Source organism: Sciurus carolinensis, chromosome 1 (assembly GCF_902686445.1).
Source record: "Sciurus carolinensis chromosome 1, mSciCar1.2, whole genome shotgun sequence".
NCBI lineage: Eukaryota > Metazoa > Chordata > Mammalia > Rodentia > Sciuridae > Sciurus > Sciurus carolinensis.
Genome location: NC_062213.1, coordinates 24,630,925 through 24,657,390, shown reverse-complemented (window position 1 = coordinate 24,657,390; position 26,466 = coordinate 24,630,925). Strand labels below are relative to the sequence as shown.

Genomic DNA, 26,466 nt, shown 5'->3' with positions numbered 1-26,466 from the left:
CTAAACTACTGGGATCAACTGTAAAAGGCCCAGTGCTATAATTTTTTTTATACTTTCCACTCTTGTCCCACTAGAGGATAAGCTGCTACTAATAAGCAGCATGGGAGTGGCCCTGCCACCTGTGTGCTGAAAGAAGGGTGACCTCCTGATGCCAGCATCCACTGGGAAGAAGAGATACCTCCCACACAAGTAGCTTCATTTGCTGTATGATTCTTAGAAAGAAAGTAAAGAAACATTTTTGAAAAGGAAAAGAAGTTAATTTGACTCGATTTGTTTTCTCTTTTTTAAAAAGTCACTGATGAATGTGCTTTAATCAATCTGTCTCTGTAAGAGTTTGTAAGAGTTTGTAAATGAAAATTCCCGTGTGAATCAAATAGTGTCAGTGCAAGGTCTGCTGCCTATGTCACGCGTGAGGCAGGCACTTGATACAAGAGCACTGTTACTTCTGACAAACTGGGATCCCATAACTTATTAAAGTAGCCAATACTCAGTAGTAGGAACATACATTATGGTACAATAAATATGCAGTATGTTATAGCAGCACCAGAACCTCTTAATTCCGTATACTGTTTCCAGGGAACGCCTTAAGCAATGGAAAGACTGGAAAATAATTTAATTATCAACTTAATTGCCTTCAAAGAAAAAAAAATGTACTTAATACATAGCATCTTATAGAACCTCTTTATGATGGATTATTAATTTTATGTACCTCCGTCCACCTGAATCAGGCCTCTCAATACCCAACTATATATGTTAACTGACAGATAAGTTCATTACTGAAATAACAATATTCTGAATATGAAAAAGGTTATCCTTTTCATGTTGACAAATATGCATTTTTTTTTCTCAATGACTGAAATTAGAAACTAAGATCCTCTCTTCCACAGTTCCTCCCATGCCTGCCTTTAAGAACCTCTATAGCAGCAAATGAACAGCATCAGGTTCTCAGTTTAAGAGACGACCAGGTCTGCGATTCAAAATTAAATCCCCTCACTTTGTTAGGGTAGAGAGGCACAGGGAAGTCAGAGTACCAGCATGAACATACAGGTGAGGGACCGGGTCTCCGGGGAAGGCCCTGGAAAACTGTTGACATCTAACAAACCTACATAGCAATGTCTGTCTCCAGTGAGTTTCCAAAGGATTGAAAGCAAGAAAACTTTACTTCATTTTCTCGATTCCTAACACAGCCCTTAATGTTGAAGGATGTAGTCTATATTCAAATTGGGAGTGGTTCTCAGTGAGAGGTAAACTCATTTGAGATGAAATCTTGGAGACCTGGGCTTAGGAGGGAACACTGCCATCTACATCCACACTCGTATACAGAAGCCACTGAGGTTCTGAATGGAACAATGAAATTTATTTAGGAGCACACATTCTGGACTGGTAACTCAGGGGTGGGGAGGTGCAGTGAAGCACAGTTTGGATCCATTTGTAGCAAGTTTTCTGTTTTGTAATATAACTTAAAATATTTTTGAAGAAATATGGTAAAGTGATTATCCTTCTGGAACTAGATACACTGACACTGTCACATTAACTCACAGCTTGTTAAATACTGTGCAATCTTTCTATAACATGCTTTGTTATGAGACTAGAATCAGCATATGGGAATTGCTCTTTTCCTGCTAAACTGAAGTCATTACTAACCACTCATCTGTGACATGCACTCTTTCTTGTAACCAGGGATTTTAGCTTCACAAAATTTAGAAACTGCCACATTGTTTCTTGGCATCGTTTTCAAATGTGACATCATTTAAATTTTGGAAAACTCTGTTTCAGCAAATATACTGGTGGATGCCAGGTTAAAGGCTGCCCAAAAGGGGCAGCAGGGTCTCGGTAGAAGCCAACCACTGATGGTTCTTCCGGTCTATATGGTCACATGCCTTTCATTAGAGGCACAGGGAGTCACGATGAGCTCAACAAATGCATTTCAAAATGGGTTATCAAGTTACTAGCATATAGAAATGGCTTCCAGCTACTGAAGCTCTGTACTGAAGGACAACTGTGAAGATAAAAAGCTCCATTTTCAGTTTCCCTAATTTCCAAGGAAAATGTGTTTTGTTTCAAACATATATATTAACAAACAACGTGTACACACAAAATATCATTAATAAAAAGCTAAACATACAAACTTACTCATAACTGCTGAGTAAAAGGTCTATAGGGAATGCTGACTAAATAATTTTGGGTGCAAGCCCCGAAATTTGTAAATTTTATAATCCACACATAATTTGATAGCAGCACCTGCCAACAAATATCTAGAATTAGCATACTCAGGGACATCTTTTCTATTAAACTAAAAAAAAAAAAAAAAAATTCCAATGGTTCACCTAAAAAATACAAGTAACATCTCTGTCACTGTTAAGAAAAATTTTGAGCAACTTACTTTAAAAAAAGTTCTATTAATTTTAGTCACTTTAGTTCTTAGAACTGTTTTGTTCATATATTTATTCCTGATGCTTATACCTCTTGAGAACACACACATACACACACACACAGAGTGTGAAAATTTAGTGTACTTAACTTGAAAATTAAGAATTCATGATTGTAAATGACAACTCAGACTCACTCTGATGTGGACAGTCCCTATAATAACTACATAATCATGTAACTTCTATTTTTTTATTGTCTTGCAGAAAAACTGGGGAAATCTCAGTAATAACAAGTCATTATTACTAACAAAGTGCTTATGATCATGTGGCACATATCCCACATAGGAAAAATAATTCTAAAATACCCAGAGAGAGAACCACAAGATATTATCTCTAAGATACTCTCTGGAAAGGGTCTGATATCTTCTGACAAAGTTACCACAACCTATTGACAAATAAGACCGTGATTAGTTCTGAAGGGGAATTTTGTAAGACTCATTTTGGAGAAGAGGAAGACGGCTCATGAAATCAACACAAAAAGTAAGCTCTAAGGGAAAATCTCTGGATATCAAAAAGTCATGTGTTTGTTTTTTTAAAGTCATGTATTAAAATCAAGTACTAATACCAAATACCAAAAAATTAAAAATGAAGACATAAGCCACGAATGACCCAAAGAATAAACTACAGATGGAACAATATGAAAAAATAACCCCAAAATGCTTCTTTTAAGAATATTTACAATTCACAGTGGCCTTGAATCAGCACTCTGGAACAAAGCTCATACCACAGAAACTCAAACACAAAAGAACTAACAAATTAAGCCACACACTCTACCAAGAGAATGACACCAGCTCGTCTTTGGAAGAATATGACACCACTCCTTCCTGAGAGAGCCAACAGCTAGAAATCTGTTTGTTCTACTCTCTACACATTCTAAACAGTTGTTTTTTTAAATAAAAGTTAAAATATGGTCTTAGAAACAGCATTTTGAACAGCCCTCCCATAGTTAATGATATACAGAAATTAAATAGATTAGAGACAGAACAATAATTGTAATTATAATTATCATTATTATAATAAATATCTACACAGCCCTTTGGCATTCACCAAACCTGTTTTACATATGCTACCTGTATTGATTTTTCCACCCAAAGCTGTGCCCTGGTATTGTTACTCCAGCCTACAGGTGGGGCGAGGCTAGAGACCAGCCATACCACAGAAAGGAAACGGCGACAATCCAATGGACTGCTGAACACAGCCGGACATCAGCCTATTCCAGACAACCTCATGTTCCAAAAGGCACCAGGATGGCTGAATCTTCTTTAGTCTAATGTGTACTGGGCATATCTGGAGTACAAATAAGATTGGAAAGAGGCCAAAGTGCTCAAATTACAGAAAATTTTCAAAATAAAACAAATGAATTAAAAAATACTGGATGCACATTTATGACCCCTGAAGTACTAGATATGCCCTGTACTCTAGGAATGGTTCCTCCAACATTGAGAAAAATGTACAAGTCTATTATTTGTATATCAGAACCAGTGTCTGATGCTGACTTTAGTACTATTATTTTAAGAAGATAATTCTTCCGGAGTTGAGAACAGAACAATATATATTAATTATTAATACTTAAGTTTATATCAGAAGATTGTAATTTCACCTTAAACATATTTCTTCAAAAGGATTTGCTTTAGTAAATAATTTCATATATTAAAGGGACAACTGTTTTTAATAAAATACCTCTAGTTTCACACTGGGTCTTATGAAATCAATTCATATCAACTTAAAAATCTCACACTATGTAAAGCAACATTAGAAATTAACCTAGTAAGAATTTTAAAAGATCTAAATTCCCTTATTTTATTTATTGTTTTCAATTTTAATATTCATGAAAATATTAACATATAAGACTTGTAGACTGCAAATTAAAATTAAGGTCACTTCACATCCAATTATGTATCAATTATTCTTTAGCTATTAGGCACACAAAGATCTTAAAGGCCAAAACGAAGCATCTGGCTACAAATTATAGAAATCAGTGATATTCAATCATTGCTAGATGCCTGCTGCAGTAAGAAATTCCAAGCAGCTCTACTGAAAGTACTGTTTCATATGTCTGTTGTTGATAGGGGCTTCCAGAAAAGGACATTAATACAGAAGGTGTAAAAAGCATGCCCTTAACAATAACTTTTGAATAAGTTTGAAAATGGAGAGATCTTCATAGGGATGAACAGCAACTGCGTTGTGTAACTTAAGAAAACTATAAAGACCTCAATTCCCGGAACGCCAAAAATACAGAAGTCTCGACCACTCCAAAAAGGCTCCATGTGCTTAGAAGACTACTACATTATAATGTGAATTGTGATTTAATCATGACTTTATTTTATTCATAGCTTTCTAAGAACACATGAGACATAATAATTCCATCTACTCGAGTGTTTATGTAAGTAAATAAACTTCAAAAAAATCAGAAATACTTGAAGCAACTCCTTGAAAACTCTGACAAAGCAGGTGACTGATTTGCAGGCTAATAATCCATTTTTAATTCATGAAAACCTAGTGCTTTAGTTATCTCCACTGGCCACTGTCCCTCCCGTTTGCACCACGATCACAGGTGAATAATAAGATCTGAAGATGAGTCACTGCTGATAAACCCACCCCGGGACTGGCACAAGGAAATTCGAGCGCTCGGCCCAGGAGGGGCCCCAGCACGAGAGGAAGCAGGGCAGAAGGCGAGGAAAGGGAACTCACGGGAGGAAACGCGGCGGGGGCGCGCGGGTGCCGGGGGCGCGCGGGTGCCGGGAGCGCGCCGGGCGGCGGGGGCGCGCGCGGCTGCAGCGGACGCGGGCGGCGGGGAGCGCGGCAACCGGCGAGCGGCGCGCAACTGCTTCCGCAGGACTTCCTGCGACAACACGCCCACGGCCGGGCCGAGCACGCGTGGTGGCTGCCGCGGGCCCGGGCTCCAGCCAGGGCGAGCGCCCCCGCCACCCGGCACCCCGGCACCCCGCGCCTGCAAATGCAGCCTCTTCCCAGTGACAACCGGCTCACTGGGACCCAGGCTTTTCCAGAGTCAGTGCAAAGAAAATGGAATCTTGTGTCTGTCACTCATCTGCGGTGTTTGTTTGTTTCCTTTAAAATGGGGTCGGGGGAGTATTCTTGGTGTTTAGTTCTGATTGTATTTTCCATTAAAGCGTGCTGGGGTTTTAAAACTCTTTCAGAAAACATGAATTAATTTTTTTTTAAATCCAAGAGAGAAAAAAGCTAATAAACTGATTAAAAATTGTTTTAAGTATAACCCAAACCAAGCTTTCTTTTTTATGTCTTTGTGACACCCTCAAGCCACATCAGAATTCATGGCTGTCAAGGTCCTATTTGAAGCAGTACTTACTCAGGACTGCAAATACATTAAGAAACACAAAGCCATGAAGATTAACAGGACAGTACCACATCTCTATGTCATTCAACAACTTCCCCTTATAAAAGTTTGCTGATCACAGCCTTTTTACTGTAATGAAGCCAAAGAGAGGCAGTTACACTAATATAGATTAAAAAAAAAAAAAAAAAAAAACAGGAGATTGCAGCTCTCTACACAAAAAGAATGTAAACTGGATGTTTCCAGAATTACTACAAAGAACACTTTTTAATGTATTCTATATAAAGGTGATGGTTTTATCTCCCTGATAATGAATTAGAGCCTAAGAAGAATACAGACTGAAAAAGTGTTAATATGACAAAGTCACCTACTCTTTAAAACCCCAGACTGGATGACACAGCTAATGAAACCTTGCTCTCCCACCAGATGAGAAACAAAGTAGGGCTGCTCATGGAGCCTTAATCCAGACTGCCTGGATTCAAACACCAACTCAGCCACCTGATATCTGTAGTCTGACAATGTATTAAACTTCCCTAAGAAGTTCCCCAGTATCTATAAAATGAAGATGATAGCACTTTCTTTCTCAGGTAAAGACAATACACTCAACAGAGAGGACAAGACACTTATCAGAGTGCTCAACAAACATGAATCATGATCCACAAGGTGGCCGCTGATGGAAGACTAACCTGATGAGCAGCTTTTGTTTCCCCTATAAAACTAGCTCACCAAGGGCCTGAGGTCCCTCTTTTATTTAGTGATCAGCACTAGCCAAGCATCTACCAAATCCATTGCTACTACGCATAGCTCATTTCTATGCAAACTATGTCCAGCCTTTGGGCAAAGTTTGCATGCCCTCTGTTCCCTGATTTTCACAAGTGAAAACTAAGCCCCACACATTTAATAATGTCCTCCTTCCCATCATTAAAGGGCACCACACAGCTTTAGCAGACAGGAAACTAGCCCAGTACACATGCTGTCCAGCTGGCAAATAGAGGCATCTTCAACAGCATCCACTCCTACATACAGTCTGATAAGGAACATTTTAATGGAGCCAAAACATACATTTCCTTCCTCTATTTCTGCATTTAGCAGACATGAGAGCTTGACAGTCATGTCAGGAATTATGAAATGGCAATAAAGAGAATTTTAAGCCACCAAGGCTACCAGAACAGCAAGGCTAAATTTCTCCTACTCACTTTCAACCAAAAGTATGCACCCCTTCAGTTGTGGAAAAATACAGAGGATTTTAAAACCTCTACTTATTAACCAGAATGTACTCTTCAGTGAAACTTTCTACTGTCACTGAAAGTATTCAAAAATGCAGGCAGACATTACTTCTAAAAAGTCAGCTACCTCCTTCAAAGGATAGATATCAGGCGACACTAGCAAAGTATGTTTGAAAATGCAATTAGCTAAGGTTTCTAGGAAGCTTTGGAATGTTTCACTTTTAAGGAAGAAACAGAGAGATGTAAGTCCTATGAATAATGAACTGCTCCAGAAGCAAAAAAAAAAAAAAAAAAAGTTCAACAAATAGACCATCTCCTTGATTTCTCCCTCATGGTTCCATGTCTGTATGGACTTAGGAATGTATAGTAATGGCAAGACTTAATAATTTTCCAGAGCTGCTTAAGATGATATTTAAGTGCTTAACAGAGTCATATGTTAAATCAAACGGACTTCCCAATTCTCAGATAAAATAAATTTTTACTTAAAAAAATAAAAAAATAAACATAGAGGTCAAGGATGTGGTCTTTCAAAAATACTTCAAAATTATTCCCTGGCTTTTAAGGTAAAATTAAAAGTGATTAGTAAAACTCAAACATTCAGAAGTCCCAGGCATTCTTGTTCCACCATGAAAAATGTCACAGCAGCTATTATTCAGTTATCACTTTATTGGTCATGTCTCAGGAAAACACAGATATTAAAAAAAAAAAAAAAGCAAAGGGAAGTCCAATATCCTTTCACTGTCCTAAACCTGGGCATCCCAAAGCAGCACTATCTAGGGTTCTGCTCAGCTCTTGACAAACCTTATTCATCAATATCCTGGTTAGATCTACTGAAGGTCTGAATTATCCTTCTCCCTTAGCATCAAGCACTTAAAGGAAACTTCGCATCCTGAAGCCAGTGTATTAGCCACTGTTGATGCCAATACTTAAGCAGCCTGACACGTAAGCTGAAATACACTCAAACATGGAAGTTAAAACTGCACGTTTATGATTAGACCTTGCAGCCTAATAAGCCCAGGCCTTGTGCATGTTATGCAAGTGCTCTACCACTAAATTATGACCCCAGCCTATTCTTAAATGTTTTAAGGGCACATTATTTATCATGCATCATCGTAGGACATCAAATGTAGAACCAGTGGCTGCTCAGTGCAGTCTGCATTTTCCTTTTACTATAGTTTTCAAATATACTGGCAACTCTATGCCTCAGTTTCTTTGACATATCCCCCCTGGTTAAATGACATTAATCAATAGAAGAAGGGATTTGAAAGCAAGTTGCAAAATACAACATGCTCAGTGGTATTACATTTTAGGAACAAAACATTAGGGCAAACTTCAAGCAGTGTCCATTAATTATGCAACACCATATAATCCTTTTCCCCTCTGAAACCTGACAAACCAATTTCACAATTTTCTTAACACCACAAAACCCTATGCTTTGCTGTCCAAAGCTTTCTTCCCCCATGTGCCTATTTAACGCAGCACTTTTAAGAAAACTACTGGATCCAAGGCATTTGTAAAGAGAACAAAAGTGACTTGGGTATGATCTCACTCTCTTCAAGTCTGCAATGCCAAGTGGATTCTGGTGTGGGTTACTCTGAAGCCACAAAAAAAACAGGAGCACAAGACTGTTTAAATGGGTAGAGTGGAAGACTTCAGAAAAAAGTACAGCACTGAATAGTCAAGGAATAGGTAGAATAGTAAAGGTTGGGGAAAAGGCATTTCATAAAGAGGAAAGAACATTTCATAAAGAGGAAAGAATACGTGGTGTCACACAGATGGAATTGGTAAACCTGAGGCAGATCAAAGGGTCCTGAATGACAAACCAATGAGAAGAAATCAGCTTATAAACACAAGCACTGAAGAAGACTGAATGAAGGTCACTGATACGGGAACTCGGAGCCAGGTTAGGTCCAGAGCTATTTCATTCAGATCAAAAGCTGAATGCACAAAATCCTCAAAGAAAAGTGCAGATGAAGAGGAAAACCAAGGACAGACTAGAACAATTGTGGCGGAGATGCAGGACCATGGCAGCCAGGCCAGGAGAGACACTCAAGTGAATGACTGGCAACATTTGGTCCATCTGAGAGATGCACTTATATGGAAAGGCCACTGGGACTACAACACAGCAGAGTTACCAAACGGGAACCTTGGCAGATCCCACTTAGCCAAGAAATGGAGATTTACATAAAACGAGACCCAGACCCAGGCATTCAATATTTTCTTGACTCTAAGTTTATTTATTTTTTTTCTGATTAGGTTTTATCATTTAAAGCAAATGATTCCATATACGATTTAGAAACATTCTAATTAATAAATCTCAAGGAGCAACATTTTGACTCTGAGCCACCTAACATTCAAGATGAAATCCACCAGGAAATAAATAAAAAGCAGACTTCTGTTTTACCTGTATTTTTCTAAACTATCAAAGGAATTATATTCAGGCTGGGGTTGTGGTTCAGGGGTAGAGCACTTGCCTAGCACTGGGTTCGATTCTGAGCACTGCATATAAATAAATAAAAGTCCACTGACAACTAAAAAATTATTTTTTAAAAAAGGAATTATATTCAATATTTGTTGATTGTTACCTAAAAGTTGCCCAGTGTCTAAAGGTTAACCTATTTATTAGCGTCATTAGCTATGTCCAAACTACATCAGAACTTTTCCTACATTCCAAAAATGCTCCATAAACAACTAAAATTGGATTATAATCCAGATGGACAAAAGATAATGCCATTAGCTACCTTCTGTAAACATCTAGAATAGTCTTAGTTCTCAAACGTGTCATGAGACACGTAAGTATAAAATACTTTATAAAATGTCTGAAAAGGCACTTGCCAAAAAGTATGTAAATGCATTAGCACAATTGTGATTCAGGGGAAGTAAAATAAATTTCAGTATATACCAATTTACCTGATTTATCAGGTAAATTATCAGGAAAGAAGTTCCAATCATAAATGGAAAGAAAAAATAAAATGCAATAATTATCTTAAACCTTGCATGGATAGGACCTATTTTAAGAACCACCAGAAAAATACTTTTTGATAAACAAAGCCCAACATTAAAGCTTATAATCATCTAAAATGTTCAGAGAACATGCTAAGCTTCCAATTTCCTAAAGTCAAATAAGAAAGAGTTGCCATAAAGGGGAGACTCAAGTAGAAAAATAAATTCAAAATAATATTAAGAAAATCTAGGATGAAGTAGACATTTAAAGTGTTCGCTGTGATTGTATCTGGTGTAAATCTGATGTTAAATGAGAATTCACAACCAAAGTGAAAAATAAATTCAACTATACTGAGATAGTAGAATAAAAAGGAGAGAAGAACTAGATAGTTATGTAATAGCAGTAGAAATTTTCATTCTTTCTTCATATAGTACACTCACCACACCAAGGAGGAAATCTCAAGTGGGAGGACCAGACCAAGTCAAAATGACCTCTCACCCATTTTGGAACTTGTTTTTAATATTTTTTTTTTTTTATTTTCTGGTTTAATTAATAATTTCCAACAAATGAATATGACAATTTTCCACCAGTAACCTGTTTCATTTTAAAAGAATAACTATCTACAAACGACTTATAAAGGCTTTTCACCAGGAAGAAACCAAACCAAATCAAAAAAAGACAGCCTGCCCTCTAGCTAAAAGACAATGAAATGAAATTACAGTGTCTTCACCTTGCAGTGGGATGAAGGGGATGGAATGTAAAGGTTGGACCAGACCAGGGCCCGATGCCGCCTCCTGCTTTCCCAAGTCACTTTGGGAGCAGTCCCCGATAGCTCGGCAACATCTGATTCAGCATGGTATTCACACTTCTCTAAATCCCAGAAATGGAAATGGCAGCAGCGCTGGATGATAAACTGCATATTTCATTCATGGGGAAACGGAGTTGCATTTGCCCTTTAGATGATGTAAGTTTACTCTTAGAACTGAAAGATAAGAAACAAAATCCTAAGCAAAAGACCTTTTAAGTCTAAGGGAATTCTTTCTGTGATTGTAATCAAGAAGGGAATATTAACTATATCCATGTTGTATACAGTTGGGGTCATAGCTAAAAAATGGAGAGTGAAGAATTCTAAAAGAAAGATGTTGAATTTATATTTTAAAATATTCCAATGTATCTTGCAAAAGACAGGACTAATAAGAAAGGCATTTAAAATGAATGAAGTTCTTTTATTATTCTTTCATTAATTTGTTTTTATAAATGCTGAGGAGTTTATGTAAAATGTCATAAATGGTTTCTCAACCATGTTTTAATAACTAATTGCCCATTTCAGGCCCAATCTCACAGATTACCTCCACAACTTTTCAACCTGCCCAGGAGCCTATGGTTGTATGATTGAAGAGAAGTCCAGTTTCCTGTAAGATTTTTTAAATTCCCTAATTCAAATGAATCCTTTTTAAAAAATGGTCTCTATAAAGATAAATGTTGGAGGCATTTTTAACTATAGGAAGAAGAATAACACAAAATACTTCATACTAATGACCATGGTAAAACCAATATTTTAGTACCAAACTAGATTTTATATCAGTGAACTCAATGAGGTGCCCATTACTAAGTGCTTAAAAGAAACACCAAACCTAGATTTCCTGCAGAAATTCCTTAGCCTTATGTGATAACCTCTACATTAAATAATGGATTCCCATCCTTCATTATCATTGATACATAAACATATCAACTGATCCATTATTGGATCATCAATTTCTCACTGCATACTAATAAACAACATTTTCTGTTCTATTCTCATACCCATCTGCTGAAGAAAAATAAAAACTAACAAATCTTAAATAATATAAGTAGGTTCCCTCAATGAACATCGACATCGTCTAGTGTTTTACTTATAATTAGGACAATGATCAGACACCAGCTCAGTCCCTTATCCAAGAAGGGAAAAGACACAACTTTATCTTCATTTTCCGCCTTTGTAAAATAAGATGATTATGCTAGAATGGATAAGAATGCTCAAGTCCCTTCAATCACTCGAATATGACCCTGTGATTGCTCTGAATATACCTGAATTAAGGAAGAACAAACAAGACATAGAATCAAAATTTAACAGCAGATTTTAACAGAAGAGAAAGGTCCAGCCTTTAAGAAAAGAACTCAGTCGCTGACCAGGGTCTACTCTCCAAACAAGACTACTAAAATAGCCTCAAGTCTAGATTCCTACTTCATCTATACTGGTGCAGGCACAATACGTCCGTCATCAGAAGAACTGAAGTTCTAGAGCAAAATCACAGAACTAACAATTCTCTCAGAGGATACACCATTTACTCTAATCTAACCTCAGGTGATTTTTCATCTGTTCTTCTGTATATTTCCTTTTGAACATGGTTTCCTTAAAGTGACTTAATGAAATAAAATGTACTTTGTGTTGGGCTCCAAGTTAGCTAATAGCTTTACATGATCAGCTTATGTCAAGATAAAGTGGCCCAATTATTTCTACACTGATGTTCACACAAATAAAACCTCTTCTTGTACATTTCAAAAAGATGAAATGTATCAGTATCTAGAGGCCCTGAATGAAATCTAAAAACAATGTCCTGGCTTTCCTACTATATTACGAACAAGTAATTTTTTAAAAATTATACTATCTAAAAATAATATATTAAACATGATTCAAAATCATCACATTATCCTGATTCCACAACACTGCTGTGATTACACTGGACCAAAAGTTTTGGCAAAAATGTTTGCCTGACATCACAAGACACAAACAAGGAGGTGGTTGGTTAAGTGTTCACATTTCTACCAGTGGAGACACCAAATTACCGTCAAATGTACTCCACAGGGAGTGGAAATAATATGCACTCAGCAGTCAATTCCTCCCTTCAGGAAACAGTGTGGGGAGGTGGTAGGGATACTAAGTTTACAACTTGGTATCAACTTCCTTAGGATCTAATGCATTTATTCCAAATAAAAATGTGTATGATAGTCTTTCAGATATAGAAGCAGAGCTGTTACTTCTTTATGGTAACAGCTTTATTTGCTTTACAGGATTATAATTTAAGAATGCCTGTAATCTTAAGTATAGCAGCAGGAGGCAGGGATGCAGGTGAAACCAGAGAGTTTTATTTATACTAAAATGTCTTTGCACTAAACTATATTACATGAAAGTCTCCATTCTATGTACAGATTTAATTTTAACCCTATGCATTGATGAGATTTTATATTTTCTTATTAATTTTGGAAAGTTCCACAAAGTGATCTGAAAGGGAATCTAATGCTGGTTAATAAAATACATAAGTTCTGAATGAGAAACAACTAAATGCATGTAGTTTTATATCAGTCGAATTTTTTCAATTAATTACAAAGAATAAATAAGTATATGATTTTCCAAAACCACCATTTTTTAATTAAAAATAACACTATGAAATTGACACAAAAAATAATTTCTCCCTATAGTTACTCCTTAGAAATGACCAAAATATCTTATCAAGGTGTGGCAGGGGAACTGAAATCACTGATCTCTACATTTCAGATGCATCAAAGAATTTCTGAACAGATAACACAAAAGAAAAAAATACAAAACAAATGCAAAATTAATTTGTATTTCATGGAAATTAACAAGTGTTCTGTAGTAAAAAAAAAAAAAAAAAAAACACTGAAAAGATGAAGTATTTTCTATCCTTGCTAAAAAAGATTTTTAAAAGCTACACTGAACATTTCAAAATCAATGGACTTCAAGCAACCCAAGAGAATTTGGAAAACTTTTCTCTAAAAACCAATCCAGAACACAGGATGTCAATTTGGAAATAATGGAAGCATATTTTGTTTTAAAAATCAAAAACTTTTTAAAGACGAAAATTCAAGTTAACATCCCAGTGATTAACTCTGGGACTGCTTAGCCAAAAACAACTTTCGGCACTTAAAACATAAAACTGTCAGTTTCCTCTGCTTGGAGACAAAACATACAAAAAGCAAACATTCACTGCTATATTATCCTAGACATGAAAGACAGAACTTTAATAAAAGGTGATCACTTTGAATATTTGTACCTACTATGATAGTCATGCCAGAGTTCCTAAGACTCAGTTGCAAATTCCAAACTTTAGAACTACGCTTGGTAGATGGCAACTATTCTAGTTTGTGTTACTCCCTAAACCTTGATGGAAATACAATCATTTATTGAACTATGCTAACTCAATACATAAATATGTTAAGCAGCCTGTGCTTGATGCTACTGAGTACAGCCACCACAAACAACAAGTAAAACTCTTTTTTATTAAAGACCTCAAAGCACTGATAACCTGATACTTGGCTTTTTACTTCTTGTGAATCTACAAAAGACTGATGGTCAAAGTTTTTACAGAACTCTTCTTCCCTAAATCAAGATAACATGACTTTCAAGCATTCACGATGGAATGGTCCAATTCACATTTATAAACTTGGAATACAGAGTTGGGTAGACGTACTAAGTAACTAAAATTGCCTTAATCTTTTTGCCAGAAATGTGTCACAGTTGGTGCTTATAATTGTTTCCAAATTATACCACAACTTTATTTAATTTCATTCAATGCATTTCCTCATAGAAAAGGGGTGGCAAAGGTCTGCTCAACAGCAAACAATAAAATCAAATTATTATTTCACTGTATGTAAGCTTCTTACACTGCTGCCCCTAAAATATAAATATTATAAAGAAATGTAGGTAAAAATCCTACAACTGGCATATTTTTCCCACTAAAAGGATAAATCCTTACTCCTCCAGAAACTGAAATATTAGATCTCAAACCGGGTAAAAAGGGGAAAGGAAAAAAAATGGTAATAACGTATGGCAGAATAATCCAAAGGAAGCATGCTTGGTTTCAGCATAATTTTCTCTAGTATCCTAAAATCAATGGCATCATGCAACCCAGGATCTCTGCTCACTCTTCTGACAATCATCCAGAGGATTTTCAGAAAGGAAGACTCTAGTTTTCTAGTCTTCCAAATGCCAAATCAACTCACAGGCCCTTCCTCTCCTGCAGGAAAATAGCACAGTAGCCTCCCAGAAGCTAGAGAAGGCTTTTTGTCACAGGGAGTCAAAACTATGAGTATGACCCCGATGGGCTTTATCTAGAACTTCCAAGGGCCACAGGCAAAGAGGCCAAAGCTTTCCTGTTAAAAGTAAAGAAAGAAAGAAAGAAAGCCATATGCAGCAATAGTTCTTTACTTTATTATGGATTGTACAGTATCCTCCTCTCCCTTCTGTTCAGATATAGATACATATATATCCTTTTAAAAAGGAACTAAAAATGGAGAAAACAACAAGGAGGAAAACCTGCTTGAAGTAGTATCTGCCCCCGATTCTCCATTTCTAATCATTATTGGTCTCAGTTTTAAAATTTCATTATAGCCAATGATACACTGAATTATCCAGGCGGTGAGATGAGTGAACATAATTCAGTGTTAACTCTGAGCTACTGAACTATTTGCAGACTAAAAAGTGCAAGATATGTACACAAGTAAACACATGCAACATGAAAGGGTTAAGAGTGTGACAGCGAACATGCACATTCATGCACAGATTTCCAAGTAAAATGTGTACAGCAGGATTTTGCTATTGGTCTACAATCTAAGCTTGCTTTCAGCTTATCAAAGTACAAAGAAAAAGTAAGATGTGTTGTAAATAAGTAGGGCATTCTTTCAACAGTATAAACTGTCTTAAGAACAAGCCATTTAAAAATAGAATTAACAGTGATAGGATATAGAGTAAAATTAAGTTTATCGTATTTGAGGTTTAAATGACAGTGAGTTTCTAAAACTAATTTACCACATCTTACACTCAGAGAATGTAATGGAAACACATTCTAAATGCAAAGAAGAAACACATCTTACTGTTTGCTTATAAATTACAGAAAATAATATTTCATATAAGGTCTTTGCTTAATTGCTCACACTGGCTATTTGTACGTAATTTTCTACAACTTTCCTTGGTTTGCAGAACTAAAGAGCAAGTTTGACTATACACTCTTAAAAGGGTATACATCCAAAGATAGCCATAATCAATTTTACTTATAACTATTTATTAACAAATTCAGCAACCAAATACATCATGATTTTAAAAGATCTCAAAGGTACATAAAGAAATAACTGATGTTACTTTCTGCAAATTTTCAGTACAGTACGCTGAAATTAAAAATTGATATAGTATTATTAACTATTCAAAAATAAGACTAATATATATGAAAAATTAAGTAATACGGATTATTAAAATTAATATGTATATGCCAGCCTTGAGTCCATAAACTGAAAGGTATCTTTTAGAAGTAAAGTGAGGTACTAATCTCTCAAAAATATTCAATGGCATCAAAATTAAAGCAAAAACAAACACCAACCTCTCAGGAATTTTTATATGTTCAGAACTACCTAACAGTATTGAGAGACAAGTAGGCTGATGTATTTATTTCTACATCTTCCAGAGATGAAGATGATGTGTGGATAATGTCATCAGAGAGGGCACATAGGTGGAATTTGGTTTTTAATTTGCCTTACCAATCTCACTCTCATTTCAGAACCAAAATGTAATTAAATTAACTTTCAAATAAGTGTTGGGATGTACTAAATAATTTTAATGAACATTACAGAGACTAGGGTCATTTCAAAAAATACATGGAATATGGTAAAATTCCATGTAAAGCCTGTAATGCACGAACATTCTATAGGAGTGAGAATACAAATGGGTACATATGTATGCATACTTAGGTATAATGAAGTCACAAATTCATATGCTGCCCTTTTGCACAGACCAGAGAGAAAAAAAGCTAAACCTGAATTAGTAATGCTTGATCCCTATGTACATGAAGTGTACCATGCAATAGAGAAATTAGATTCCACAAACTAACTTCGGCAACACATATTTAATTTACCCTATTCGTAGGAATATTTGAGTTTCTATATAAATACATGGAGAAACTGAAACGGTGATTCACAAAAATTAATAAAAAGCTATATTGCTTGATAATATTATGAATCTTCCCTGATTTGTATGCTTCATACTCTGAACAAATTCTATAAGGCAAAACAGCTCTTGGTCAAAATACTTTTTATCTATTGCTATATCTAAAATATATTTAGAGTATAAATAACAATGTGATGTCATCTCCCACCCCAGATTGGGTTCATTACTGATTATTATAATATTCAATTTAATTATATAATAGTAGTAATGTTTTTTTAAAACTTGGGACATGTACTTTAGATAATATAAATGTTTATTATTCCTTATAATACTATACTACACACTATCATGAATAAAAAGTAATTACAGATAAAGTAATTATTAAGGCAAATAAGAGGCCCATGCTTCCTTCAAATTAAAGAAAAAGAAACAAAAAATGAACTGTGGACACTTGTATATTTCCTTCTAATACTATCTACTATAGAAGGCTTAAAGAGCAGACAATGAATCATTTGTTTATTCAAGTGTTAAATAAATTGCATATATGTTAGCTTCTGACTTACTTAAAAGTATTTGGAACATTTTCCAGAGCCTATTTTGACTGTGTCAATTACCTAGATACCAAAGTTGTTGTACTGTGTTGCTTGATGAAATAGGACATCCAGCAACCCTCAAAACCAGTATTACAAGCCTGGCAAATAGCATCACATTTGGGTGACGCACAGAATCCATCACCCTAGGGAAAACGCATGGGATCATAGTACAGAGTCTTTACATGTTCCATATTATTTCTACATAACGTTTTGAGCTGATAGAATTGTAAACTATAACGTGCTCGTCCATAAAACGTATATCCAGAAACAGCATTTCACTTCCCTGCTCCCTTCCACAGAAATGGAACTTTTGAAAAATGATCTCAGAAGCAGTTCTTAAAATACACTGCATGGGGGCATTTTGATTTATAGCTTTTTCTTCTTTTCAAATTTCTTAGTAAACTTAGGATAGATCTAAGTATTATGATGAAGATGGATTCATTATGTTAAACCGCCATACTCACTTCAAACTTCCAGACCGCATAAAGTCACGGAGCTCCTTAAAAGATTCACATTTAAAGCAGAGTTCCTTATGGCATATTAAAGTTCACCGTCCAGGTGTATCTAAGCAATATTACATGCATTACATACATAAAACACACCTACAGTAGCACACACACGTAACTGCAGTAACTTAAACGCAGCACTATCGTGATACCTCAAAGCACTTGCAGGCATTTACCCTGCTAGAATTCCCTTCATATCATAGGTAGCCTACTACTAACTATCAAAACATTACACAAATCAAAATACGTTACCTTTGTTCAAATAATACTGCTGTTCATTATATAACATAAAGAGTCATCCTTAATCTCCTAGGAACCAAGATTGAGGTGGATTCTTGGAGCAGAGGTGGTGCAGAATGGTTTGAGGCAAAACCGAAACATATTGTTTAAGTAAACCTTAAGGGGAGGGGATCATATGCGCAATTGATGGATTTTTTTTCTTGTATCATCTTCCACAAAGCCTCCTCCAACCCCTCCCCACCACTCAACAGTAAACAAACTGCTGATATTAAAGGACCATCGCTCCAAACACCTCCCTCTGCCTTTTTCCCTTCTTCCTAAACTTTATTACTCTCCCCAAAGTTTTGAAGTAACAAACCAACATTCATTAAATAAAAATCTATGGACGGACATACTCATAACTTGAAATTTATGTTTGAAAACTTCGTAAAAAATTTAAATAAATCATGACCTACTCCAAGAAACTTCTACTGCGCTGATATGAACAACACATAGCTTAAGTGCTTTTAAGATTTTCCTAACAAATCCGTAAGTAAAGGAGCAGTTTAGCAAGGACGGAATACTTCGGATGGGAATAAAGTCTGCAGCTTTCACAGGAAAATCTGAGAAGCACATGGAGTAAATCAAAACTGCTAAATATCTAAGGGGAGAGTACTTGAAGGGCCCTAAATATGCAAAATGCTTTTTATAATTATAAAAGCCTCAAAGTCTCTACTCTTCCTGTGTGCAATGCTGAATTTTCAATATGTATTATTCCTTAAATAAGCTCTGAGTAAGAAGGGGGAAAACATCACAGGAATAAATTCGGCATTAAAAACCAAGTCCAAGATAAGTAACCATAGATTAGACCTCTGCAACAATTCACATCAGAAATGTGTATACTCAGTTCTGATCCACAAAATGGAGTGGAGGGCCCCATTTCTGGGTGGAAGATCTTTCCCAAGGAAGGGAATACTGACACAAATCTATTCGCCCCAGAAAATATTTTCTGGCCTGACAGCTTAGGAAGTTGCCCGATGTCAATCAACATTACCAAGATGTCTCTTAACTACAGAAAGTTCTGTTTGCCTTGTCAGAAAGAGAGAAGATAACAAAGAAAGAAAGAAAGAGAGACAGAGAGAGAGAAAGAAAGAAAGGAAGAAAGAAAAAGCTAAAATTACTGCTTGATAAATAGGGTTAAAAAATATCATGTAAAATTCTAAGGGAAAAAAGAAAAACTCCAGTCGAAACATATTGACCCTTAAAACTTATGTTTTCAATCTAGAAATGCATTTTGGTAGTTTCATCTATTTTCCCTTCCTCTGTATATAAAAGTGATTAATATCACGACTAAACTTCCACATTTTAGGCTTTGCTAACAGGTGTGGCATTCCTTCTATATACAACTATCTTCGTCCTATTGCCAGTGATAACCTTACTTAGTCGCCAGTGAAACAAAACTAATGTTTTTTTCCCCAAAATAAGAATGAAATAAGGGAATGCGAACACCCATTCTCCCCAAAACCCAAAACTGTTTAAGTTACGGTAACCTGAAATGCACTAGCCATCACAAAGAGCAATTGGAGAACTCCAGCAGTGCTCAGCAGGAAAGATTTTTAATAACAGATTGAAAAACAAGAATAAAAATAACTGCATCAACAGAGCCTTTCTTCCTCAGGCCACAAGCCCGTTCTTACTTGAACTTTTTTCTTTTTCTAAAAAAAATGGCATTTTGGCCACTAAAACCAATCCAGAACATATTAAAGTTAAAAGCTACCAATTACTTCTGTCTGTTCTTTTAAAGCAAAGTTTGCATTACGTCAGTTGGTTTAAAGAAAACAAGAAAGAGAGAGAGAAAGAGTAGGAGAGAAAGTTTCCTACTTGTATAAACTAAACCACCAGGGAAGGTGTCTAGCCACTTGTGAAGTATTTACTGCAGGTTTTTAAAGAGATAGAAACATTTTAAAAATTAAAAGATTTTTATTATTTTTAATGAAACACACTTAAGAATGACAAGCATATCCTTAATGTCTGCTCTGGGGTGTTTTTAATATTATTTGCATATCAATTATAGCTCTGAATCAGAAAATGATTTCCCAATGATGCTTCAAATTTGAAGTGCATAGATAAGTTCATTTCTGGTTTTTGCTATTTGGATTTGTGCTCTTGGGGGGAAAGTAAGATAACAAAAAGGAGACACCGCTACTATATAGTCACTATAGCTGCAATTACTATCACTAGTCAGGTTTCTTCATCTAACTAACTTAACAATTTTAAATAATTTTCTCCCAAGTTCTATCCCCAAATTTCAGTAACAAGAGTTTTCTGAAGTCCAAAGATCTACCTAAATCAAGTTCTACGTTATAATGCCTATCAGAGAACCAAAGAGCAACCGATTCAGTTTTCATCTATGAGAGTCACTGAGTGCTATGACAACTCAAAAAGTGACCATCATTGTAACAACAAAGGCATTATTTATAAAGGTCAAAAATAATAGAATATTCTACACAAATTAATGACTGGCTTTGGACCCCCTTATACCCAAGGATAAATTTTTTAAAAGCATTTTAATCTCTGCAGCATTGTTTTGCTACTGAACAGTACCATAAAACACAACTTGGTATTTTAGCATATTAACCTTTAATCGACTGGTTAAAGCTTTTAGGAGACAAATGATTTGATAATTATTTTAAAGCTGCCCAATTTTAAAATATAAAGCATATTAGTCTTTTTCTATATGTGACCATTATAAGTAACCTAAGAGAATTAGATTAAATTTCTGCTTGGCAAAGACTAGAAGAGCATCTTTATATTAAATCTACCAGGGAACTCTAAAATCCCATAAATCATAACTATTAAAGTAACAAAGAATTCATTTCCTTCTGTATGATATCAAAAGATAAATATAGTTATCCCACAGAAACACAACCAAAGTAAAACCAAGTCTAGATATGCTGTCATTAATTTCCCAAAATATCAATAACTAGTAAATTAGGAAAACAAATGAGTAAACAAAGACTCAGAACTAGTTATCAAGAGTATTAGTAGTCATAACCAGCAAAAGAGGAAGAAAGATAAACCTCTGTTACCTGGAAGTTTGACCAAGGATGAACAAGAGAAAACAAACCCATAAAAACTTGCCTGTTTTTATCAAATTGATTGTAACTGTGAGCTGCAATATTTGGGACAGAACTGTCTGAGTTTATAGCTTTCTACGCCTGCCAAAAACAGATGCAGACTACCACACTAGCTGTCCTGCGGAAACTAAATTAAGCAAAGGCAAATATCAAGTGGAAAGTTGTCAGTCTGTTGAATGAATGGCTTCATTTTACACACCAGAGAATATCTTCGTAAGAATATATTTTAATGTGAGCCAGTCATTTAAGTGCATCACTTATTACAAAATAATAATTTCCCTTTAAATCAATTATAGACACCTGCCCATAACCTTCTTAAAGTCTATTTTGTTTTACATACAACAGCACAGTGTCATCAGATGACTGTTCATCATCAAAGGGAGTACTGAAGTAAAAAACTAATTTTTAAATACGCAAAGCACAAAAAATGTTTAAAAAGTCAGTTATCAGCATTGATCCCAATTTCAAATTTGAAATAAAGTTCCAGTCCAAGAACAATTTTTTGCAAGTCCTCTTAAACTTTCAGTAATGTTTATTTACTTCAACAAAGACGGGAAGGCAAGAGTTTATTAAAACCTAACACCTTCGGCTTATTTCTTAGTAAAAAAAAAAATGCGAAGATCATTAAATGAAAAGCGTGGTTTCTATCTCTGAACACACATGCATACATATCTCATCATCATCACAATAACAGAAACATCATTGAAATATTAGGCTCCTAAAAGCAGCTTTTCCACACATGCATTCATCTCCCTGTTTTGGAGGTTTTCCTTTGAATGAAGATCTCTGTAGAGACCTCCACTGTGGAAATTAGAATAAATTCACGAGTAGTACATGACTTAAAGAAAAGTAAAATAATACTGAAATATATGGTAGGGCCACATGTAAACTCACTTATGAATGTGCACACTGATTTGAATCCTAACCTGTTTTTTAAGCAAGTAGGTAGAAAATTTGTATAAAATCATTTAAAATATATATGGTGTCAAATATGCTAAGTTCGGAATTCAACCCAGACTTCACAGCCGCCCTGACACTTCCTCCTTTTCTTCAGTGTTACCTTTAAGACACAAAGGACAAAATCTAAGCAGTCCCAGAGACCCTAACAGCATCTAAAATTCAAATAAGTGACAAACTTTGTGTTAGGCACTTGCCATGTTCCACCAGTTATTTGGAGAGTGTCAGACTTGGTATTATGTGTGTAAAAGCGTTCTGCACACACATATCCTAACTTACAACAGATAAATCAGGAAGCCATAAACGGCAGCTCACGGATGGTAAATAAGACTTTGCCAACAGAGTACTCATGAAGCTTCAGAATGCCTTACATTTAGAGAAATCAAGTCCGGAATATTGGCAATATAACTCTATTCCCTCTTCAGGTGTTTTATTTTCACATATTAATATCCAGAAATAATCATTAAACTTTAGCACATTATTGGCCCTGCCTATTTAACTGATGGAGATGTTTTTATCCTAGGGTACAGCTTTAAAAGGAAGTTATGAAATCTAAGGAGAGATAACGCTAAGACTATATGTTTAACTTGTTAAGATTCAGCACGTCATTAATAAACTTTCACTTAAAGGTAAAAAAAAAAAAAACAAAATCCTCAAATGTTGGTATCATTTCCAAACTGTGCTGTCAGCATCAGAACTTACCAGGAAACGCTTCATCTCCCATACAAACCCTGTATTTATTCACAACCCTGGCATACTTGGGGAAAGGGGGGAAAAAAAAGCCCACATGATTATTTTAGATCCTTTGCTTTTTCACATTAACCGGTGGGATGGCTGAGAATGTCTGCTAGCAAATGAGCAACATGTAAGAAACTTCACAACGGTGAGCTCAGAAACTTTCATTCTCATTTTGTCCACGTCAAGAACTGAAACTGGCTGCCCCGCATTACTTTCCTTTACTGTCCTGGCATTTTTAACTCTGGCAGCCCTTTTCTAAATGACTAACTTTTCCTAAAACCAGAAGGAAAGTAACATGATGCCAGCCAGATCATAGGTTTTTAGCTTCAGAGCTGGAGGGCTCCGAAGAGTTGTTGGAAGGTTCCTATTTTATTTTTGCTTTGAGCAATCAAATTTTAGCCAACAACCAGGCCTAGAATATTCATTTCTTTGTAATTTTGTCTCAGGCCCTATCTATATTTTGCTTTTGTACTTATTATCTCTCCCCCAGCCCTTTCCTGTTCACTGGTACATTTTCAAAAGTTCAATGAGTCTACAAAAGTTCAATGAATCGGGCCTAACTTGTCTCATATTTAATACTCCACTAAGCTTCTCACTTCACTTACCTTGCTTAAACTCTAGCCGTGATTTTCCAAAATAGGATAAGGATGAATATTCTATCATAATTTGATTCATCATTAAGATCCATCGCTCTTACTCAAAAACTTTCAAGTATCAATTCTGGGGCCTAAAAGATATGGGGAAGTAAAGCAGGTCCTAAAATTTAATAAGTCCAAGATTCCCTCTGAAACCCCACCAGTCCTTGTCGCCCTCTAAACTTAAATTGCTTTAGAGTCCTAGGGCCATAAAACAGTTAATGACTTTCCCTGGGGAAGGGGAAACACACCTATCTCAGACAGGTACTAAACAAAAAAGCTTTCCAGCCACAAAAACAGCTTTGCACTTCAAAACAGCTCCCACCTCTACCTCACCCTCAAATTATTCATGGGGTCCTATAATCCTGGAGTTATTTGAAGGGACAGCGGTGTTTGCCTTGGCTTTTCAAAGATGCGTTTCAGAGTCTAGAGCCCAAACAGGAACTAGACAGAAGGCAAAGCGCCTGTCCGCCCTGGATGTCCCACCGCTGTCAGGCATTTAATCACCGGCCAGTGTCCCCTGACCCGCGCGACACATGGCGCATCAACCGCACCGCAGAGGAAGTCTGCCCCTCCTCAGCCCCTACGGAAGCTCCCTGGCTGCAAGGCCCTGCCACATGGCACCGACAGGGCACAGACCCCTGGGCCAAGCTGCCCTGAGCCGCTCAGAGGCGGGTTGCATCAGGGGATGCGACACCCTCCTCTCCAGCCCAGCTGGGCCTTTTAAGGGAAAAAAGTTTGAAGCCTGGCTTTGCAAACTCTTCAAAGCCAACTAGTCCTGTGCTATTTCCCCCACTTTGGGGACCACCACGAAGGCCCCTCTCTGAGTCCCTCCCGATCCTCCCAAGTTCGTCCAACTTACTACTCTGCATGCCGGTGCCTAGTCTGCTCCCCGCTTGTCAGGAGCCCCCAGGAAACTTGCAGCGGCGGCGGCGGCGGCGGCGGCGCCCTCGGGTCCACCACCTCCAGTTCCTCCGCTGCGCCCGGTAGGAGCAGAATTAAAATCAGCCAGAAAGAGGACAGCGAGGGGGAGTGGGGCTGCGAGGGGGAGGGGGCACCGGCCTGAAACTTCTTTTTTTGGCAAATGGGGATTTGTTTTTCCTCCTCCCCGGCGGCTGAACTTGACCCTCCTGACTCCAGGGGCTACTGCAGTTTGAAGTCGCTGGTTTCCAAGGCTCAGATGCCTCAGACCCACCAAAAGGAGGAGAGGAAGGGGGAAAGGGGGAGCAGGAGGGAAGAAAGAAAGAAAGAAATCACACGCGCAGAAAGGAAGAAAGAAATGCATGTGAAACCCGAGAAGCCTGCGCTTGGCTTTCTGCACACTCTCCCTCTGCCTTTTTTTTTTTTTTTTTTTTTTTTTTTTCAAAGAAAGTCACTTTTAATTCCCAGGGCTCCCCGCTCGCGATCGCCCACATTCTGCGCACACACGCGCGGGCGCAGCACTCGCATCGCGGCGCCCGGAGCCGGGCGAGGGCAGCCCGCGCCCCCCGCGCCCCCGGCCCCGGCCCCGCGGCCCCGCCGGGCCTCCCTCCTTACCTGTGATTAATCGTCAAGAACACCCTCGGCAGCCCGAAAGATGGTGGCTCGGCGGCCAGAGCCATGAACCGTCTTCTGTTGTTTGCAGAGTTGATCTTGGATTATTGGGGGGGGGGGGGAGAAAAAGGTCTTTCCTGCCTCCCCCCCTTTCCCTTCCCTCCCCCCCTTAGGAAAAAAAAAGAGCGAGAGAAAGAGAAAGGAAATAGAGCAAGGATGTGCCCGGTGCCGGGTGGGAGAGGGGAGGGGGTGTTGTTTTTTGTTAAAAAAAAAAAAAAAAAAAAAAGAAGAAAGAAAAAATAGGAAGGCGAGAGAGCGATCGACGAGGACGCGAGGTCTGGAGAAACGAGCAGCACCAAAAAGAGGACGCTTGAGATTGCAGTGAGATCGGGTCTTTATCAGAAATGTTATCGCTTGTCAGGACCTCAGTCTCCGCGCATTACGTCAGTTTCAAGAACCAACACTATTAATATCAAAGGAGCCTTCGCGGAGGAAAGCGCCACCCAGACCGAGCTCCCTTAAAGAGACGCGCGAGCGCGCGTCCCCGCGCCGCCGCCGCCGCCGCCGCCCCGCCCGGCACCCGAGCACCCGCCGCCGCCCGCCCGCCGGGACCGGCCCCGGCCGCGGCCAGCCGGCCTGCGCGAGAAACTTCGCCCGAGCCGAGCGCCGCAAATGAGCGCGGCGCGGGGCAGGGCCCGGCCACCTTCCCGCCCCGCCTCCCCGCCGCCTCCCCACCCCCACGTGTGAACGTGCGGGCTGGAAAAGGAGGAAAAATCGGAACGCTTTGGGAATGAAGCGATTAAAGACCAGGACATACCTTGGGGGTGTGGGGGCTCGTGCGCGGGGGGCAGTGCGTGGCGGCCAAGGCGACGTTCTCCAAACACTCGGAGATGCTGTCCTGAACAATCCCCAAGAAACTCCAAAAGTGCTCTTACCTTTTCGGTGGCGACTTTCCTCGCCCTCTCAATTAAACGACGGCACGGTTCCTGTTGTGCGTGTGCGCCCCCTCCCCGCCCTTTATCTGTGGCGAGAAGTCTCGGGACACCTCGTCGTCGGTGGTCAGGGTTTCCCATGTTCTGATGGCAAGAGGGCTGCAGGAGAACAACTTGAACTCTATCCTGAGTTGGAGGAGCGCGGACTGAGGTTGCTATGGTTTTCTGAGCTGAGGAGAAGGCAGAGGCTCAATGGGTGCTTTAAGGGGGTACCACAAATAGATAGAATGGGCACATTATTCAAATACTGCCAGTTTCATACATTGCTGCTCTTTGGGGTTTTAGTGGCAGATAAGGAACGCTGAATTGG

The 26,466-nt window shown here is 37.9% G+C and overlaps 1 protein-coding gene across 5 annotated transcripts in view; it reads right to left on the bottom strand.

Moving 5' to 3' along the window:
- The window catches only part of Trps1 (transcriptional repressor GATA binding 1), a 235,803-nt gene extending 210,193 nt beyond the window's left edge, over positions 1 to 25,610 (bottom strand). For 2 of the 5 annotated variants that reach the window (XM_047559417.1, XM_047559443.1), the window contains exon 1: positions 25,168 to 25,610. Coding sequence is in view for 2 of the 5 variants with exons in the window: in XM_047559411.1 (XP_047415367.1) it covers positions 23,602 to 23,674 (73 nt within the window). In the remaining 3 variants the exon portion in view is untranslated. Of the gene's footprint in view, positions 1 to 23,601; positions 23,724 to 24,493; positions 24,957 to 25,167 lie in introns of those variants that run through there. The other 3 variants (XM_047559426.1, XM_047559435.1, XM_047559411.1) reach the window with 2 other exon arrangements.
- Positions 25,611 to 26,466: the final 856 nt, after the last annotated feature.